At 43.4% G+C, this 20,793-nt stretch overlaps 2 protein-coding genes across 2 annotated transcripts; one reads left to right on the forward strand and one right to left on the reverse strand.

Annotated features, from left to right (window-relative positions):
- Positions 1-1,387: 1,387 nt before the first annotated feature.
- On the forward strand, positions 1,388-12,877 carry mns1 (meiosis-specific nuclear structural 1). The gene is made up of 10 exons (XM_061814106.1): positions 1,388-1,660; positions 3,028-3,237; positions 4,987-5,114; positions 6,756-6,858; positions 6,999-7,228; positions 8,875-9,091; positions 9,173-9,280; positions 10,597-10,854; positions 12,332-12,457; positions 12,574-12,877. The coding sequence occupies exons 1-10, from the start codon at positions 1,658-1,660 to the stop codon at positions 12,673-12,675; spliced, it is 1,485 nt and encodes a 494-aa protein (XP_061670090.1). The 5' UTR covers positions 1,388-1,657; the 3' UTR covers positions 12,676-12,877.
- A 137-nt stretch (positions 12,878-13,014) lies between these two features.
- tex9 (testis expressed 9) lies at positions 13,015-19,608 on the reverse strand. Its single transcript, XM_061814107.1, has 11 exons — positions 19,121-19,608; positions 18,627-18,690; positions 18,446-18,522; positions 17,680-17,722; positions 16,673-16,728; positions 16,424-16,566; positions 15,673-15,764; positions 15,422-15,595; positions 13,919-14,053; positions 13,653-13,787; positions 13,015-13,579 (listed from the first exon to the last, which is right to left on the reverse strand). Exons 1-11 carry the CDS (start codon positions 19,159-19,161, stop codon positions 13,502-13,504), a joined length of 1,038 nt encoding a protein of 345 aa, XP_061670091.1. The 5' UTR covers positions 19,162-19,608; the 3' UTR covers positions 13,015-13,501.
- Positions 19,609-20,793: the final 1,185 nt, after the last annotated feature.

Consider the following 20,793-nt stretch of genomic DNA (forward strand, 5'->3'; position numbering starts at 1 on the left):
ACAACCGGCATGGGTTGTGGGGCAACATGGCGGCAGGCGCGTGTCAAGCCAGGGGTTAAGACAATGCGGCTATCTGATTGGCTATTATCGTACGAGTGATTGACAGGTCGGAAAGGTCCGTTGAAAAACATTTTAAGGGGAAAGTGTTCGATTTATAGGTTTTCTTCCTTTTGTGTAGGGTTGGGTGACGGTTTCCCTCGACTGTCTCCCGAGCCACTACGTCCAGCTCTTCTGGGGGGCAACCACAGATGTTCCCAGGCCAGCCAGGAGTTACAACTTCCGTCGTGTTTTGCGTTGTGACACCAGGAAACCGCCTAGCCAGGTCCCAGAGCAGCGACTTAACACTGAACCCCTCCAGGATAACTGAGCCCGGACACCATGCAGAGGAACCATAATGGAAAGTTGGGAGCATAAATCAACTGATAAATTGAAGATGGAGTCAAAGCTGTTCTTTATTACTGTATTCCTGTACTAGTGTACTCAATAGCAGCTGTACATTTGGTACGTGGCTCTTTGGAAAGCTGTTGCAACAATTTGTAGTGGCAGCTGGTCAATAAGGGCACTTGGGCCTCCACCCTACAGGTCAACAGGGTAAGAAATTCCGTTTTTGAGAAAATCGTGTCATTTTCAGTCTTCGCTCTCCACTTACATTTTTGGCCGCTGTGGAGCTGTGTGCCGGCGATGGGCATGGCAGTTCTTGTGAGTGTCGTGAATCACTCGAAGTTCTTTAAAAAGATTTGTTTACCGAATTGTTCAGTTTTTTTTTTTTTTTTTTTTAATTTTAAGTGATTTCTTATTTTGTCAATGATCCACCTCGAAGGTTCATGTTTACTGAAGCACAAGCCAGATTTAAACAAAAATAATAATTTGATAAATGAGCTAAATGATAATTTCGGTTCAATTTGCAAAGAAAAAAACAATTCAGTTGTCATCTGATAAAAATGTGTATACATTTTCTTTGGGGGGGGGGACACCCTGTATATCAATTTAAATTTTGAATGTGTGCTTGTTTTCATGCGCTCGACTGACAGGACCAAACGCTAGCCGTTAGCTTAAAGAAACACCCGTGAGTGAAAGTTATCACTTCGAAGACATCAGGACTTGCTGTTAAAATTACTCGAGTATACACACTGCAGTACTGTGTCGTTCCTTTGGTAAACAAATCACTCCTTGTAAAAGTACGCCGAGTTTTTGATGGTCACAAAAAAAACTCGTTCGCTTCACCACAGCGCACTGAACTCGCTGAACGAATCACTGGTCTCTTATTAGGTCCCGCCCCTGCCTGACGCTGGCTGCTGATTGGTCATTCACCAAAGTCACTTGACATCACTGGCGAATCCCAGATCAATCCCTTCCCGGATATGACGCACACACCAACGCCCTTTACTAATGGCTGAGCATCTGACGCGGTTTCCAAGGAAACTAATCATCAAACATTTGTCGAAACGTCGCTAACACGCTTTAAACGACCTGAAAGCTTTACTTCGACACGGGACAAGCTCAGTGAAAAAGAGAAGCTATTTAAAAAAAAAAAAAACGTTTAAGACTCGTTTGACGTTAGAACATTTTGTTTTTATTAATTAAAAAAAAAAAAGATTTCTCGACGCAAGGTTGTCACGCGCCATTAAAGTTGAAGACGGCGGAAAAGGCGAAAACGATGGTAAAACTTCTGTTTTGTCATTTTGTCCTTCCCCCACTACCAGTGCTACTTTTAGGGACAACTTACACGTTACAATTGAGGCAAAACTGCAATATCTGACAAGTGCGTGTTACTACTGACTAAAGTTCTGCTAATTAACATTTAGCGCTTGGCCAGTAGTACAGTACTTGTGTCGTGCAGCTATTGACTAATGTGCAGCTTTACGTCACTATTAGCATGTAGTTGTCCTACTAAAGCAAAGCAAATGAATTTGTATAGCGCATTTTATACACGAGGTAACTCAATGTGCTTTACATGATTAAAAGCATTTGAAAACAAAGCGATAAAACCTTGAAAGTGAGATTTAAAAAAAAAGAAAAATTACAAAATATATATAAAAAAAGATAAAACAGCGTACAGTGCAAGTAATAGGATTTAAAAAGTGGTCGTCTAAAAAAGTATGAGGAAAAATGAAGAGTTTTCAACCTGGATTTAAAAACATTCACACTTGGGGCTGGCCTCACCTCTGTTGGCAACGTATTCCATTTGTGTGTCGCATAATAGCATCTTTGTACTATCCATCCATCCATTTTCTTCACCGCTTATCCTCACGAGGGTCGCAGGGAGTGCTGGACCGTATCCTAGCTGTAAACGGGCAGGAGGTTGCCAGCCAATCGCAGGGCACATAGAGACAAACAGCCGCACTCACAATCACACCTAGGGGCAATTTAGAGTGTCCAATTAATGTTGCATGTTTTTGGAATGTGGGAGGAAACCCACACAGGCACAGGGAAAACATGCAAACTCCACACAGGTGCGTCCGGGATTGAACCCGGGACCTCAGAACTTTGGGGCCAATGCTTTACCAACTGATCCACTGTGCCGCCTATCCTCCTACTAGTGAGCAAAAAAAAAACCACTAACATGACAGTCGATCTAGCCTAGTATGCTGAAGTGTTTTACTAGTGAGGTCTATACTACTAATAAAAATGAATTAAGTTGCCATCAATAAGTAACGTCAGGCCCAAGTGTGAATGTTTTCAAGTCCAGGTTAAACCCCCCCACCCCCCACGTGCTTTTCAGTGATCTACTTCCAATGTATGATTAATTATTTGTTTGAAATGTTTAGAATTAGTTTTTTTTAAATTGCTTTCAGCACAGTGAGTTATAATTGGTTGTGGAAAAAAATTGCTTTGTTTGCTTTTGCGTGCAGTAATATATAGTAGTGAAAAAAACAACCGGTAAAACAATCAGTCTGCATCTTTTTATTAGTGAGCGGAATTTTGCGTACTAGTGAGGAAAAAGAGCACATTAGTACGTGAACCTCAAGCTGGATATGGAGTCAAAATTTTAAAATGGCTTTCCACGATTGTGTGCGCTGTGTCAAGAGTCGTAACCTGACCCGCAGTCAGCAGTACCGGCTGGTGGAACAGCGGCGCGCCCTCGAGGAGCACAAGCAGCTGGAGGCCCTGCGGGTGGACCGGGACCGCAAAATGGTGGCCGCCATGAAGGAGGAGGACAACGTGGACAAGAAGAGGTTCTTAAAGCAGGTGCAGGAAGAGCAAAAAGAGCGAGAGATAGAGAACGCCATGGTGCAGGTGTGTTTTCTCAATGCCGAACCACGTACGTGTGGGGGGGGGGGGTCGACACTATCTGCAGTATCTATTGAATTTATCAAATCTATCTAGCTATCCATTTTTATTTCCAATGAAGTTGGGACTTTGTGTGAAACATAAATAAAACAGAGTTCAATAACTTGCAAATTCTTTTGCAAAAATGTTGACTCATTTTGAGTTTGATGAATGTGTAACACGTTACAAAAACAGCCGGGACATCACCTTTCCTTTCAACAACACTCAATCAGTGTTTGGGAACTGAGGACACTAACTGGTGGAATTCTTTCCCATGCTGGTTTGATGTTGAACTTCAGTTCCTCAAAAGTCCGGCGTCTCCGTTGTGGTATTTTGCCCTTCATATTGTGCCACACATTTTCAATATAAGACTGTAATGGACTGCTGGAAGGCCAGTCTGGTACTCAGAATCATCATTACTCTGAAAGTACATTGTTGTAATGTGCAGAATGTAGCTTGTCCCTGAAAAGGAGATTGCTTGGATGGCAGCACATGTTGATCCAAAACCCATGTGCATTAATGGCGCCTTCCCAAAAGTGCGAGTTCCCCGATGCCATGGGCACTAACACATCTCTGGCTTATTAACTTTTCACCCAATAACACCCCGAATGGTTTTTTTCCTCTTCCCCTCCCCCAGAGGACAAAACATCCATGATTTCCTCCAAATATTTCAAATGTGGACTAGTACGACCATAGTACGCTTTTCCACATCTCAGATAAACTTGAACCAGAGCACCCCATGGCTGGGTGTTAGGTGGTATAAGGTTCGGTATATGGTAGAGATTCTAAATAAAGATTTTTTCCCAATTTAATCTGTTCATCTAAAAAAAATATTCCAAAAAGTTTTTTTTTTTCTTATTATTTTCTTTTAAGCATTCCTCAACGTTCGCTGTCTTTTGTTGCCGCTGTCGCAGCATTTTTTTAAACATCTTGCAGGCATCAAATTCAAAATGAGGCGGCACGTTGGATCAGCTGGTAAAGCGTTGGCCTCACAGTTCTGAGGACCCGGGTTCAATCCCGGACCTGCCTTGCGTGGAGTTTGCGTGTTCTCCCCGTGCCTGCGTGGGTTTCCTCCGGGCACTCTGGTTTCCTCCCACATCCCCAAAACATGCAACAACATTCATTGGACACTCTAAATTGCCCCAAGGTGTGATTATGATTGCGGCTATTTCTCTCCATGTGCCCTGCAATTGGCTGGCAATCAGTTCAGGGTGAACCCCGCCTCTTGCGACCCTTGTGAGGATAAGCGACAAAGATGATGGATGGATAGATATAGTTGAGATTCTCAATGCTATTTTTTTCCCCTCTCAATAATAACACATTTTTTCCACTTCACCTCGTTTTATTATTAGCATTCCTCAACTTTCTGTGTTTTGTTGCCGCTGTCCCAGAATTTTTGGAACATATTGCAGGCATCAAATTCAAAATGAGAGCATATTTGTTTATGTCTCAATTGACTCTGTTGTCGTACTCGACGTGTGTCTTACGAAAGCTGCTCCAACTACCGGAGACAAATTCCTTGTATGTTTTTGTCATACTTTGCGAACAAAGAATGTATTTGCAAAAGATTGAAGTGTATTCATTTTTCAGTGATATTTTACATAATGTCTCAACTTCATTGGAAGAAGGATTTGTACATACAAAGTATTAATAAGTAGCCTCGTTTGCGTCTGAACGTGACCACCTCCCCCCGCCCCTCACGGACCCCACTTGCAGGCCCACACTGCAAAAATGTTGAGGGAGAAGCAACTTGTGCAAGAGGAGAAGCTGGCGAAGGAGTTGGCTCGCATCAACCAGGACAGGCAACGAGAAGGCAAAATTAGGCAGTACATAAGAGAGAACAGGTACTGCACGCACACTACATAGAATTAAACTACTTGCAAAAAGTGACCGAAAAAGATCCCCATTCGCTGCCGGTCACTCCATGCTAACATGGACTTTTGAATTCAATGACGACACAAGCAAATGTTGTCATTCAATGCGATCTTTTGATCCAATTGTCAAATTCATTTTTAATTCCCAGATCTCTTTTTTTTTTTTTTTTTTTTTTTTTTTTATGAATGAAATTTAGTTCCTCCGTTGAGTTAGTCTGCTTTTGATGTAGCGATGCAAGTAATCATGACATTTAAAAATCGCTGGGAAACCCTCGGTTGCTTGAAAAGTCGTTAAATATCTATGACGGTGCACATTTGAACACGACAATGTTCATGCTACTGTTTGTTTTGTAAACAAAAAATAACTTATCTTTTTAAAGCACAGGTGTCAAGCTCGAGGCCCGGGGGCCAGATCCGGCCCGCCACCTGTTTTGATGTGGCCCGCGAAGCCGGATCATGCACGTCATCTTCCGTGATTCTTGTTCGAATCTGGGCCAAAATTTCAAATTGTCAAATCATAAATCATAATGTTGCGGTATTGCAAGTGTTTACCAAACATCACGAATAGTTGAAAAACCCATTACCCTTGAGTTCTGATTCCAAAAGTAATATGATGAGGCGATGAATGATTTTTATGGTTTCGCAGACAAAGCCCGTGACAAAAATGAGTTTGACACCCCTGTTTCGAATGCTCATACTTTGCTGTCTACTTGCGATAATGAACACACGGCTGTCCTGGTTCGCCAAACTGAGTCCATCCGAATCGAACCAGGAAATGTGCACAAGTAGTACTGAGACATTGAACATTTAGAACAGGGGGGTCAAACTCATTTTTGTCGCAGGCCACATTGTAGTTACGATTTCCCTCCGAGCGGTGAGACCACAGAAAACCTGAATCGCCTCATAATATTTACACGTGAAATTTATGAACTAGTATTGGAATCAGAAATCAAGCGTAATGGGTTTTTCAATCATTGTTCATATTTGGTAACACAAAAATGCTGATATCATCTGAACATTGATATATCCATCCATCCATTCTCTACCGCTTCTCTGGGTCAGGTCCCAGGGTAAGTAGCTTCAGCAGGGATACCCAGACTTCCCTTTCCCCAGCCACTTCTTCCCGGCTCTTCCGGAGGGATTCCGAGGCATTCCCAGGCTACCCGAGAGACATAGTCTCTCCGGCGTGTCCTGGGTCATCCCCGGGGTCTCTTTCTGGTGGGACATGCCCGGAACGCCTCACCGGGGAGGCATCCGAATCAGATGCCCCAGCCGCCTCATCTGGCTCCTCTCAATGCGGAGGAGCACCGGCTCGACATTGACATTGATATATGACAATTTGAAATGTTGGGACATGTTTTCACAAGAATCACTGATTTTGACACCGATGATTTGCCTTTGCGGGCCACATGAAATCATGTGGCGGGCCGGATCTGGACCCCGGGCCTTAAGTTTGACACCTGTGATGTAGAAGATCAGAGACAAGTCCAGTGTCGTACATTTTAGATTCATCTTTGAATGTTTTCCTGTATTTTTTTTTTTTTTTTTTTTTTACAAATCTCTCTCCCTTGTTTTCTTTTTTAGCTCATTTTGAATGTTCTTATTTTCCAGCATTGAGCTGCGCGAACTGGAGTCAAAGTTGAAAGTGGCCTACGTGAGCAAGGAGCAAGCGGCGCAGATGGCAGAGCACGAAGCTATCAAGTGTGAGACAATGGTGACCCCCCCACCGCCCCCCCCCCCCACTCATGCGCACTTTTTCCTTCTCCACGCCACCTCTTGAATCGTTATCTCCCAAAACCCCAAAAACGGCCGAGGTGATCGCCTTTCCTGTCCATGTCTCCTCTGTGGCGCCAGCGTGAGGAGGCGGAGCTCTACAACAAGATGAAGAGCGACTTTGACCAGGCCACCCTGGAAGAGGAGAAGCTGGAGCAGAGGAAGCAGGAGGAGCAGCTCCAGTACCAGCACGAGCTCAACCTGCAGCTCATCGAGCGAGAGCACAAGAGACAGGTGGCCTACGACGACTTCCTCAAGGAGAAGCTCATGGTGGACGACATCGTGCGCAAGATTTACGAAGAGGATCAGTTGTGAGTCTCGACGCTTCCTCGCTATTCGGTTGCACGAAGTATGAGGTCGGAGGTCATTGGAACTCGACGCCTCGTCGTGAGGTCGTTGAACCCTGTCGTTTGTCCCCCGAAAACTATCGCCGCAAAACTAATCCATACAGTCCTTGAGCCGCTTATCCTCATTTGCTGGAGCCTTTCCCAGGTATCTTTTGGGCGGGAGGTGGGGTACACCCTGTACTGATCGCCAGCCAATTGCAAGGCACATAGAGACAGATAACAATCACACCTAGGGGCAATTTAGAGTGTCCAATTAATGTTGTGTGTTTTGAACATGTGGGAGGAAACCGGAGTGCCCGGAGAAAACCCACACAGGCGAGGCCGGGATTTCAACCTTGTTCCTCACAACTGTGAGGCAGACTCTCTTAACCGGTTATCTCCAACTAAACCAAAGCAAACACATTTTTATGTTAAATGTATGCTGAAACAATTTATGATTTAAGGAAAATGCAGTTGATATTTTAAGTAATAAAAAAAAAAACAGGAAATGTGCGGATCAGGATGTGTAAATGGGTTTTTGAAACAAGTGATGAAGCTTCAGAATTCTGTTTATGGCAGTCCTTGAATGCACCCCATGCCCGTCAAAAGTATGATTTTTTTTTTTTTTTTTATTTTTTTTTTTTTTTTTTTTTTTGTCCAGGCGGCACGGTGGATCAGCTGTAAAGCGTTAGCCTCACAGTTCTGAGGTCCAGGGTTCGATGCTGGCGCCACCTGCGTAGGTTTTCTCCGGGCACTCCGGTTCCCGACCACATCCCAAAAATTCCAACATTAATTGGAGACTCTAAATTGCCCCTAGGTGTAATTGTGAGTGCGGCTGTTTGTCTTGGATGTGCCCTGCGATTGGCTGGCAACCAGTTCAGGGTGTACCCCGCCTCTTGCCCGTTGATAGCTGGGATAAACTCCAGCACTCTCGTGACCCTTGTGAGGATAAGTGGCCGAGAAACTGGATGGGTGGATGTTTCTCTCCATATGGCGCAACTATGGAAGTAAATTAGTGCCACCAGGATTTGAATGTCAAATGCCAACAGAAAACAGAATTTTTATTTGAAATGTAAAGTGATCACATTTTCAATACTTGCTACAATACGTTGTCTGAAATTTAGGCAGGGTTACTTCAGGTCAGAACTAAACAGCCAGCCAATCCAGTTACGCTTTCTTAGGATGTGATGTCACGTGACTGCGAAAGCGTAACTGGATTGGCTGGCTGTTTGGTTCTGACCTGAAGTAACCCTGCCTGGTGGCACAGGCGGTGAACTTTCGACAGCGAATTGTAGCAACTATTGAAATGTGATTGCTTTACATTTCAAATTCATATCCTGGTGGCACTAATTTACATCCAGTACTGATAAAAGTTCTTCAGTGCTAGCAAATACCATCGATTAGCCTCATGTGCCAGTGGTTTTGTTTGTGATGAATAATACACAAAAAGCCAGCGTTGTTTATGTGACACGCGTTGAGTTTGCACTCATGAAGTGCGTCGCTGTTGTCTTTTGGCATCTATAAAAGCGTTCACCGCACTTTGATTGCTTCGTTAGGGTTGATCAGTGCAGGAAAACGTACAAATGGATCGGCAACAGGGCAGACTGACAGGTTTTGGTGGTGCGTTGAAGGGAGCGACAAAAGAAGCTGGAGAGGGTGCGTGCCACCCAGAAGCACATCGAAGACTTCCAGACGCAGCGCGCCGAGTGGCAGCGCTTGGAGAACGAAAAAATGGAGGAGGAGAACCGGCGCATCAGGGAATTCGCAAACCAGCAGAAGAAGTCGCAGCAGGACAGGAAAGCCAAGATCAAAGCGCGAGAAGACGCCATACAGCACCTCAGAGATACGGTTCAGATAAACTTAATATTTAGTTTTTTAAAATATGTCTGTGTCGCGCTCATTCAACAAAGTGTGCCTGCTCCCGTCCAGCTTGCCGAGAAAATGGCCGAGGAGAGGCGACAGCGTGACGAGATGGAGAGAATTCGCCAGGATCTTTGTCTCGAGGAACAAGAAGCGGCCTTCAGAAGGAAAGAAATCGTAAGAATCTTTCATTTTGTTTCCTAGTGAGTTTGACGTCATCAAACGTGAAGAGATGGAAAATTACTCTGAAGTCTCTGGAAGTGAAGTTGGGGCGATTTGGAAATTATTCAAATCACAACTTAAAAACTTTCAATGGGAAATAATTTGGAGTTGAGGGTAATAAAATTGAAAAGGAAATCGATTCATCCATAAATATAAAGATTTTGTAATACCAGATATCTTTGCAAAATTGCTACCCCTCCTTGCCCACATACACTAAAATAAGTCCTATGAAGTGATGTATACTATTTTATTTGGGGGTGAAAAGTAATTTACTTTTGTCCAACTGATGTACATAAATGAGTTTTTTTTTTTCTTTCAGTCTATTTTGGTTTTAAGGTACAGGCACAGAAGGCAAAAAAATGCAAAACATTTTGGTGTAAGCATAAACCGATTTTATTACATTTCAAATAAAAATAAAGTTGCCAGCCAGAAGCTGAGCTGCGCTAGGATTAGGATTGTATACAAATTTGGTGTATGGCTAGGGAGACAATGGCAGTTACAATTCTTGTCCATCATGTATTGAAAGACGCTAATAATCATAATTTTCCCCCTGCACTTGAAGAGTGTCCATTTCCCAATGGATGACTTGTGAAGTCAAGGAAAATTTGTTTTTGCAGGCCACTAAACACGGAGGGCTGGTTGTGTTTGACGGATGGTCATGAGCGAAAAAGAATACAAGTACCATCGTAGTGAGCAACATCTATCCATCCATTTTCTTTGCCGGTTATCCTCACAAGGGTCAGAGGGAGTTCCGGAGCCTATCCCAGCTGTCAATGGGCAGGAAGCCGGGTCCACCCTGAACTGGTCGCAGGGCACATGGGGACAAAAAGCCGCACTCACAATTGTACCTACGGGCAATTTAGAATGTCCAATTAATGTTGCATGTTTTTGGGATGTGGGGGGAAACCGGAGTGCCTGGAGAAAACCTACGCCGGCACGGGGAAAACATACAAACTCCACACAGGTGGGTCCGGGATTGAACCCGGGACCTCAGAACTGTGAGGCCAACTTTTTCCAGCTGAGCCCACCATGACGCCTAGTGAGCATCAATAAAACACAATATTATAGCAGCCCAAAGCGTTCATCAAAAAACAAGACAGATTTTATTTCTCCAGCCTGGTGGAATATTATTTCATAAGCCACTGTTACATTACGCATCAAACATTGAACCTTTAAGTGAGTGATTATTCGTATACCAGGGGCCAAGGGACAGTTGCATTAAAGGTTATGAAATAGAATTATTATTATTTTTTTTTCCCCCCACCTTCCAGGAAGACATGGAGAAGAACATCAGACAGCGGCTGATGTTGCAGAGGACCTGCCAGGAGCAAATGGCCATGAAGGAGATGCGACGGCAGGCGGAGAAGGACGAGGAGGAGGCCTTCCGCAAGATGACCATGGACAAGTTTGCGGAGGACGACCGCATCGAGCAGATGAACGCCCAGAGGCGGCGCATGAAGATGATGGAGCACAAACGCGAGGTGGAGATGCTGATCGAGGACCGACGGCGGCAGCACCAGGCCGACAGGGTACCCGCCGCGCTTCTCTTGTCCATAGCAAGATATTCAAGCGTTTATACCACATCCTTCCTATCTATCCCTTCCTATCTAAATAATCATAATTGCTCTTCAACCAAGAAAAAAATATATAGTTTCTCCAACTTCTCGATTAGCCTGCAAAAATATGAGAGTTGTTCCTCAAATGAAGTCATTGAGTAGGTCGGCCAAAAGTGCCACACATTTAAACAAAACTGAATTGTCTTACCGGTGATGACGAGAGTGCAGTACATAGTACGTAGACCTTATGATGTCAAGAATACAGAGTAGATGTTCAAAGGGCGAGATGCCACAGATGCAGTATTTGCCTTGAGGATGCTCGTGGAAAAGTACAGAGAAGGTCAGAAGGAGCTACGTTGTGTCTTTGTAGACAGAGAGAAAGCCTACGACAGAGTACCAAGAGAGGAACTGTGGTACTGCATGCGCAAGTCCGGTGTAGCAGAGAAATATGTTGGAATACTACAGGACATGTATGAGGGCAGCAAAACAACGATGAGATGTGCCGTAGGTGTCAGAAAAATTTTAAGCTGGAGGTGGGACTGCATCAGGGATCTGCGCTGAGCCCCTTCCTGTTTGCGGTAGTCATGGATAGGCTGACAGATGAGATTAGACTGGAATCCCCTTGGACCGTGAAGTTCGCAGATGATATTGTGATTTGCAGTGAAAACGGGGAGCAGGCGGAGGAACAATTAGAACTACGGAGGCACGAACGAAGATGAGCCGAAGTAAAACAGAGTATATGTGCGTGAATGAGAGGCGCGGTGGGGGAAGAGTGAAGCTCCAGGGAGAAGAGATAAGTGAGGGTGGATGACTTCAAATACTTGGGGTCAACAATACAGAGCAATGGTGAGTGTGGTAAGGAAGTGAAGAAACGGGTCCAAGCAGGATGGGACAGTTGGCGGAAGGTGTCTGGTGTTCTATGTGACAGAAGAGTAACTGCTAGGATGAAGGGCAAAGTTTACAAAACAGTGGTGAGGTCGGCCATGATGTACGGATTAGAGACGGCACTGAAGAGACAACAGGAAGCAGAACTGGAGGTGGCAGAAATGAAGATGTTGAGGTTCTCGTTTGGAGTGAGCAGGTTGGATAGGATTAGAAATGAGCTCATTTAGAGGGACGGCAAAAGTTGGATGTTTTGGAGACAAAAGGATTCAAGAGAGCAGCCATGTCCAGAGCTGAGAGAGGGAGTATATTGGTAGAATGGCTCCTGAGGATGGAGCTGCCAGGCAAAAGAGCGAAAGGAAGACCAAAGAAAAGGTTGATGGATGTCGTGAGGGAAGACATGAGGACTGTGGGTGTGAAGAGAGGAGGATGAATGAGATAGGCTTAGATGGAAAAAGATGATACGCCGTGGCGACTCCTAAGGGGACAAGCCGATAGGGAAAAAAAATATGTTCAAAGGGAGAGTGATGAATGAAGTTGTAACGCGCGACTCTTTTAACCGTTGTAGGATTTGAAAGCCAAAGAAGAAGCGATGGAGCAGGAGAGAGAAGCGCTTTGCAGGCAGATCATCGAAGAGGAAAGACTGCAGCTTCTTCAGCGTCACGCCACCAAACTTCTCGGGCACCTACCAAAGGTGATGATGTGTTTGAGGGTTCCTAGTTCCTCATTGGGAAACACTTTCACGTCTACATATTATTTTTATTCTTGAGAAACAAGTATCACGGCCTCCATATTTGTCTCTGCGTTCAGGGTTTGCTTCGCGAAGACGACCTGAAGCACTTTGATGAAGACTTCAGGAAAAACTTCCAGACAAGTCAAGCAGATAATGAAAACCACAGCGGAGATGACTGATTCATTTTCTTATTTTTTGTTACCAATTTTAGAATTACTACAACAAGGGTTATGTGATCACACTTTTCACGGAAAGTCTCGGGTGAATGGTTGTACGCGCGCATGGAAAATGGATGACATCGAATACAAAAGGTGCTAATGACGAGGTCAAAATATTAGAAACTACTACGGACATCAATAAACATATTGGTGGATTAATAGCTTTCTGATAGTGTTAAAAACCATCTTTATTGATTCTTCTTTGATAGAGCTCTTGTATTGGATCTCAGAAGACCGTCTTATCCGATGTTGTGGATTGTTGATCTGTTAATGGTGGATCTTGTGGCCTGTTGGTCCTCTGCGGTTGTCTCGGGCCTCGTCAGGGATACACGAGTGACCCGCTGAGAGCGCCGCCGACCACCCAACCCGAGATGTCGTCCGTCTCACAGCAGTTTCTCGAGGTTAAAACTAGGGATAAGCGAGAACCGATGCCTGGTATCTGTTTTGGGATGATACCGGCAAACAATACCAGGCGCCGATACAAAACAAGAGTCCTCTCGCCCATAACTAGGCAGTCTGGTCTTCTAACCGCACAGGCACAGTCGTACGGCGTCCTTACTGCATGCCTTCTTCGATTTTATTTCATACTTTTCACTTTTGAAGATTAGCCGGCCATTTATTGACACCAGTGGATGAAATGAGACAAGGTAATCGGTGAATTTTTCACCTCAAAGTCAAGTAAAACATAACTTTCAATGGTTTGAAGCTGTTTTTCCACCTTCAGTCTTGATCAAGGTTTCAGTATATACATTTTCAATGTCCTACGACTTTATTAAGTCTTCCGTCTTTACGGTTTGCCCCAGTCGAGGGCCTTGACGAACTCTTCCTCTGCGAAAGATAGCAGTTTGGCAGCTTCAAGATGCATCTGCAAACAAACGGCGCTTTTAATAACATGAACGGCAACCGACTGTTTTACAGTCGGGGTGTGGGGAGGGCACCTTTTGTCTTTTGAGAACGTCGATCAGCTTGAGCTGCTTCTTCAAGCCCACCACGAGTTCCCCTTTCTGCTTTTTCAGCAGTTTATTTTCTGCCAGGAGGTTTTCCCGCGTCTGCTGTTCCTCGTTGGTCTTGTCCTTGATGGATGGGAAATGAGACAAATGACTACTAACCCTAACTAATCTTCAGGTATTCTCGTCCGGCATGACTTGGAACTCGTGCTTCACTTTTAGTACGATGGCGTGTTTGAACAAATGAGTGCGCTTGCCCTGTTCATCTGCTTGGTTTTGTTGATTTCCGACTTCAAGCGTTCCACCTCGTCCAGAGCTCTGGAGAGACGAAGCTCCGCAGTGTTGTGTGCGGCTGCTCCTTGCTTGCTGGATTTATTCAGCTTCTCCAGTTCCTGCGGGTCACATTGCATTGTCAGACGGCTGAGACGGTCTACCGGAGCTGGCCAAAGCCCCGCATGGGAGCTACTTTTCATATAACTTTTTATATCGATAAAGATCAGATGCAAATGTACAGTGTAGAAAAGTATTTGAACACCATGCTATGTTGCAAGTTCTTCCACTTGGAAATCATGAAGGGGTCTGAAATTTTCATCGTAGGTGCATGTCCACTGTGAAAGATAATCTAAAAAGATAAATCTAGAAATCACAATGTATGATTTATTTGTGTGATACAGCTGCAAATGAGTATGCGAACACCAATGATAATATTTGGTACAGAAGGCTTTGATTGCAATTAGAGGTCAAACGTTTTCCTGCAGTTGTTCACCAGATTTGCACACACTGAATGAGGGATTTTGGCCCACTCGTCCACACAGATCTTCTCTAGATCCGACGGGTTTCTAGGCTGTTGCTGAGAAACACTGAGTTTCATCTCCCTCCAAAGATTTTCCATTAGGTTTAGGTCTGAAGACTAGCTCGGCCACACCAGAACCTTGATGTGCTTCTTACGGAGCCACTCCTTGGTTTCCTGGCTGTGTGCTTCGGGTCATTGTCCTGTTGAAAGACGACAGCCACCACCCATCTTCAATGCTCTGACTGAGGGAAAGAGGTTGTTCCCCAAAATCTCACAATACATGCCTGCGGTCATCCTCTCCTTATACAGTGCAGCCGTCCTGTCCCATGTGCAGAAAAACACCCCCAGCATGATGCTACCACCCCCATGCTTCACAGTAGGGACGGTGTTCTTGGGATGGAACTCATCATTCGTCTTCCTCCAAACACCGTTAGTGGAATTATGACCAAAAATTTCTCCGTAGCCCTTTACAGCCGTGTGGAGTTGTACAATTTTGTCTCTGGTGTCTTTGGACAGCTATTTGGTCTTGGCCATGTTACAAGTTTGAGTCTTACTGATTGTATGGGGTGGACAGGTGTCTTTACGCAGCTAACGACCTCACAAAGCTGCATCTGATTCAAGATATCACATTGAGTGGAGGTGGACTTTTAAAGGCGGACTAACAGGTCTTTGAGGGTCAGAATTGTAGCTGATAGACAGGTGTTCAAATACTTATTTGCAGCTGTATCACACAAATAAATTGTTAAAAAAATCATAGTGATTTCTGGGTTTTTCTTTTTAGATCATCCCTCTCAGAGTGGAGATGCACCTCCGATGAAAAATTCAGACCAATCCATGATTTCTAAGTGGGACAACTTGCAATATAGCAGGGTGTTCAAATACTTATTTTCTTCACTGTATTATAGTCTCAGGGTAAATCCATCTTACTGTACTTAGGTGGGGGCTATCTTGGCACGCGCCTCGGTACCTTTTGCAAAGCGGACACTTGCAGCTGAAGGCTGTCGCACTTGACGGCGGCCTCGTTTTCCGACGCTTTGAGCTTGTCCATCTTGGTCTGCTGGATGTTGACGGTCCGCTGGAGCTTGATCCGATCCTCCTCCAGCTGCTTGACTTTGGCGTTCAGCCTGATGTTTTCGTCATCCTGCCCCAGGCGCAACGACAAGGAGGACTTGTGTTGGCGAAAGGCGGGCCCGTCCATTTTGCCGGACCGTCGCGTACCTTCCTTCTTCTTTCACTGAGAAGCTGATCCATTTCCTCTTGCATCATCTTGATGTTGGCCATCAGGGCATGGATTTGTGCGCATGAAACGCCTGAAACCAAATAGTCAAATGCACAATGCTTCAATTGAATTTTTTGCACTTTTTAAAAAGAAAAATGTAGGCCTTGCTTCTTCTTCTTCTCCATTCGGCTTGTCCCTTTAGGGGTCGCCACAGCGGGCCATCCCAAATAAATGCACATTTGTTTGGCACACTTTTACCCGTGATGCCCTTCCTGACGCAACCCCTCTGCATTTTAGTCGAGGAGAGAAGCTTACAGCACCCGGTATTCCCAAGCGGTCTCCCATCCAAGTACCAACCAGGGCCAAACCCGCTTAGCTTCCGAGATCTGACGAGATTGAGCTCGCTTGAACTCTGTTTACCTTGTTGCTAAAATGCCATAGACAGGCAAACTAAGTGAATCTAGGCGGAGGATATTTATTAAATGTTCCCGGTGGAGGCTGGAACCGATGTCAATTTATCAATACGGGAAATAATTGTGGCCCCACAAAAGGGTGTCACTTTGGGTTCACGTTACACAGTTTCACTTAGGGGTGTGCTCACTTTCGTTCCTGTTCCTCTAGGACACTGAAGCCTTTGTGTTGTTATTTTGAGGCGACAGTAAACATCACGTACTGCTGTACGTGTGTTGACAGATGTGAAAGTGAGTGTAAACGGTCCTCTTGAGGATGAGCAGTATAGAAAACTCCTACCCGCCGTCCCTTCGTTGTCGCCGTCGCTGGAGACGACGTCGTAAGGGACCAAATGGTTCATCCTGCCCTCGATGTTTTTTATCGTCCTCGCCACGAAGGATTCGGCGGAGTCTCCCGCCGCTCCTAAAGCATCTCCGCAAATTCTGAAAGTCCACAAACAAAAAGAAAACAACGTGTTTCACGGAGAGAAGGTGGCCCGTGAACGCGTCATTCCGGCCCGCGTCGTCATTCTGTTCGGTCGCAACTCACGCTGGCTTGGAATTGGACTCTTGTGCTTCTGACGCTTGTGACCTTTTGGGTTCCACCTAGGAACACGTTGTGAAATGAATTATTATCGTACAATTCTTTAGAGCATGGGTGTCAAACTCATTTTTGTCGCGGGCCGTTATAGCTGTGAAACAATAAAAATCTTTAACCGCCTCATCACATTTACACGTGAAATTTATGAACTAGTTTTGAAATCATAAATCAAGGGTGATGGGTTTTTCCAACTATTGTCATTTGGTAACACAAAAATGCTTGTAATAGCTCAATATGACAATTTGAAATTTTGGTAGAGATTTGGACAAAAAAAAAAAAAAATCATGGAAGCTGATACGCATGATTTGCCTACGCGGGCCACATCAAATCATGTGGCGGGGTAGATGTGGCCCCCGGGCCTTGAGTTTGACACCTGTCATTTAGAGCAACTACTCGCTGTCATTTGCAGATTTCTAGACAAAATATTCTATTGTAGTACAGGATATGTAAAACTGTGTGAGCATTTATTGTATTGTATCATCATGTATTGATTTATACCCTCAATAGCCAGTAAGGTGTACTCACTAGTGAGGCAATTCAGCACACTAGTACAACAATTAGTAGATTGACTGTGTCTTATACTGTGTTTTTTCCACTACTTCATGACATTTCTACACACTTGTAGACAAGTGTGGCATACCCTGACTGCCTTCCACTACTGTACTCCATTTTCGTACTACAACTACATATTATAGTGGTGCTACTAGTGTGCCACATGGCCATTATGGCACCTAGTAGTGTTACTAGTGCAGCAGAGTAGTTTCATGTGTAACTGCATACTGGTAGAGCTATACTTGCAGTAGTAATGGGAGGGAAAATACTACAATTAAGACATTTGTTCTGTTAGTACGCTGAATTGTCTTACTAGTGAGGATAAAGAGTGTACTAGTATATGAACATAAAGGAGGACAACAAAGATATGGGATAACTGCTGAATATTTTTTTTATAGTGATACCTTGCGAGGCTTCGGCACAGGCGTTTCCCGATCCTTGATGTTACTGGAATAATAATAATAAATAATAAATGCATTTTTTCTGGCGGGGCAGACCCTGAACGGTCGCCAGCCAGTCACCGGAGACGTGGACAAACATAACAGCGAAGGACTACATCCATCCATACAATTTTCCTTTGCCGCTTATCCTCACGAGGGTCGCGGGGAGTGCTGAAGCCTATCCCAGCCGTCAACGGGCGGGAGGCGGGGTGCATCCTTAACTGGTCGCCAGCCAATCGCAGGGCACATAGAGACAAACAGGCACACTCACAATCACACCTAGGGGCAATTTGGAGTGTCCAATTAATGTTGCATGTTTTTGGGATGTGGGAAGAAACCGGAGTGCCCGGAGAAAACCCGCACTGGCACAGGGAGGAACATGCAAACTCCACACGGGGATCGAACCCGGGACCTCAGAACTGTGAGGCCAATTCTTTACCAGCTAATCCACCGTGCCGCCCCGAAGGAAGACATTAGTATTACTTTTTTTTTTTTTTTTTTTTTTTTAAAGCAACACGAAGACGCATGAGAATCACTGATGGTGTAGTGGTACACACGCCCGCCTTTGGTGCGGGCAGCGTGGGATCGATTATGCGACTGACTGGCGACCAGTTTAGGATGTAGTCCGCCTTTTTGCCCGAAGCCAGCTGGGATAGGCTCCAGCTTTCCTGCAACCCTTGTGAGGATAAGCGGCTTGGATGTTGACATGAGTAAGATTTTGGTAACTCACCTTGCCACTTTTTCATTGTCAAAATCCCCCAGCGGGAGCGTAGTCAAAGGCTTTGACAGAAAATCATCTCGTTCTTTCTGAAAAAGAATTCATATGTACAAATTAAACCTGGGCAAGATTGAAATGAAATGAAAGCACAGCGCCGAGCATCCGTTTTTGTTGCATTTGTGTACAAACTCACCTTGAGTTGATCCGCTTGCATCGCCAGATTGGCTGCTTTGGCCTCGAGCTTTGCATTTAGCAGCCTAAAGAAAACCAAACAAGACATTTTTAATATTAAAAGGTGCAAAACCTTCACCCTGCTCAAAATTATCTACAGAAATTCTATAGAATTTGTACAGAACAACTTGTTCTATAGGACTGATTTTCTATAGAATTTCTCCAGAACAATAGAATTTCTATTCTATAGGACTTGGGTCCTGAAGTTCTATAGTTGTTTAGAAACGTTCTATAGATTTTTTTTAATTATTATTTTTGCATGGTACTGTAGTTATCTTTTATTTCAAAGAGATCCTTGTAAAACCCCGACATTTATCATACGTGGGTTTACTCTCTTTATGATATTTAACACATTCATATAGATTTTTTTTTTTTTTTTAAATCTACTTTGGGTCCGTGTTCGGTTCCAAAATATGCTGAAAATTCTCGAGTTAAATAATTCCGCAGTGATCTTACTTGTACTTCTCCTCCTTGGCCAAAAGGTCAGTAGCAGGCATCTCTGGTGGTCTTCAAAATTCCTGCCCGTGACCGTAAAAGCCCCCCAAAACGGTTCAGTAGTCTAAGTCTACTTTGGTGTGAGATTTCCGTACATTTCGTGCGGCTAAATTGTGTACAAAGACGTTTGTTTACCGACAAATAGTACAAAGCGATTAGATCAACGAAAAACGTTAGCAATTTTTTTTCTTCTAAATATGAAAAAATGTGATCTACGGTGGCATCATTTGTTTAACGGTTTACCGTGGAGCCGAACCATCAGGCGCGTTTACAACAACTTTTCGTGGTCGCCTAGCAACGACTGCCAACCATCCTCAACTACGGAGGCCGCACTAGAACAAATTAGACGAGTGTCCCCAATTTGCAAAGCCATTTGGAAGACGACAAATGAACCCCAAAGACGCTTGATGAGAAGCTGGAGCGAGCGTTTCGACTCAGTGTCAGCACTGTGTCGGCCCACGAGCAATTTTTGTTTTAAAAAAAAAAAAAAAAAAACAAAAAAACACGACGTCATTTGATGGCGTTTGTATGACGTCACCCGCGTAGCACAGCGACATTAAATACAAAGAACGTCCTGACGAGTAGTTTGGTACTCAAGTACACTTTTTACGATACATATTCTGTGATGTCATATATTGTAGCTGATTCAAATGTTCATCATTTGATTCATCTCATTAAACAGGGGTTAGGTTCATTTATTTATTGAGAATTACTATCAAAAATAGATTTTAAAAAATTATTGTTACAATATGAATTTTTAAAAAATGAATATCGTGTTAACAGCGAGAGTTGGATCATTACTCACAACTCCAAAGATTCAAATATATATCACGTGGTTTTAAAATTAGGGGAGTGGTTCTTAAAGTTTTTATGGCAAGTACTAACAAAAAAAAATCTCCATGTATAACTTACCTTAATAAACCTTAATAAGACTTTACAGGATGTTTTCATATTTAAAAAAAAAACTCCAAAATTATATAATTGAAACCCCTGGGTCATTAACTCCACTCTTAAATATGGGGAAAAAAATAATATGCAAATTATATAATTGAAACCAATGTGTCATTAACACTATTCTTAGATATAGGGAAAAAATAATAGCTATCTTAAATAAATTCAACCAACAATCTGTGAACTCAATTAAAATGTCTTCAAAGTTTAAAAAAAAAAATCAAAAGTATTGAAGCTCAAAGCGTACTTAAAAGTTAAATACGACTGAACTGCATTTAAAAATGTAGTTTCAGTAAAAATGCATTGGATGCATTAAAAAAATTAAACCGGTTTTATGCAGGGTTATAGACTTTATTGTAATATTTAAGTGTAGTCTTTATTTGTATTTACTTTGATTTTATATATAAATTGAATGCATTTGGGTTTTTTTTGTAGCAGTATTTTTTTACAGTCACCATACAGTAACAGTATTTCACAATACATACAAAAACAACTACAATACTATACTATTTGATTTTGTAAATACATTGAATGCATTTGTTTGTTTGTAGTATTTTTTCAGTTACCATACAGTATCTCACAATACATAAAAAAACAACTACAGTACTATACTTATTTGATTTTATATATATATTGAATGTATTTGTTTTTTTGTTTTTTTTGGGGGGTAATATTTTTTTCAG

This window comes from Syngnathoides biaculeatus, chromosome 3 (genome assembly GCF_019802595.1).
Source record: "Syngnathoides biaculeatus isolate LvHL_M chromosome 3, ASM1980259v1, whole genome shotgun sequence".
Lineage (NCBI taxonomy): Eukaryota > Metazoa > Chordata > Actinopteri > Syngnathiformes > Syngnathidae > Syngnathoides > Syngnathoides biaculeatus.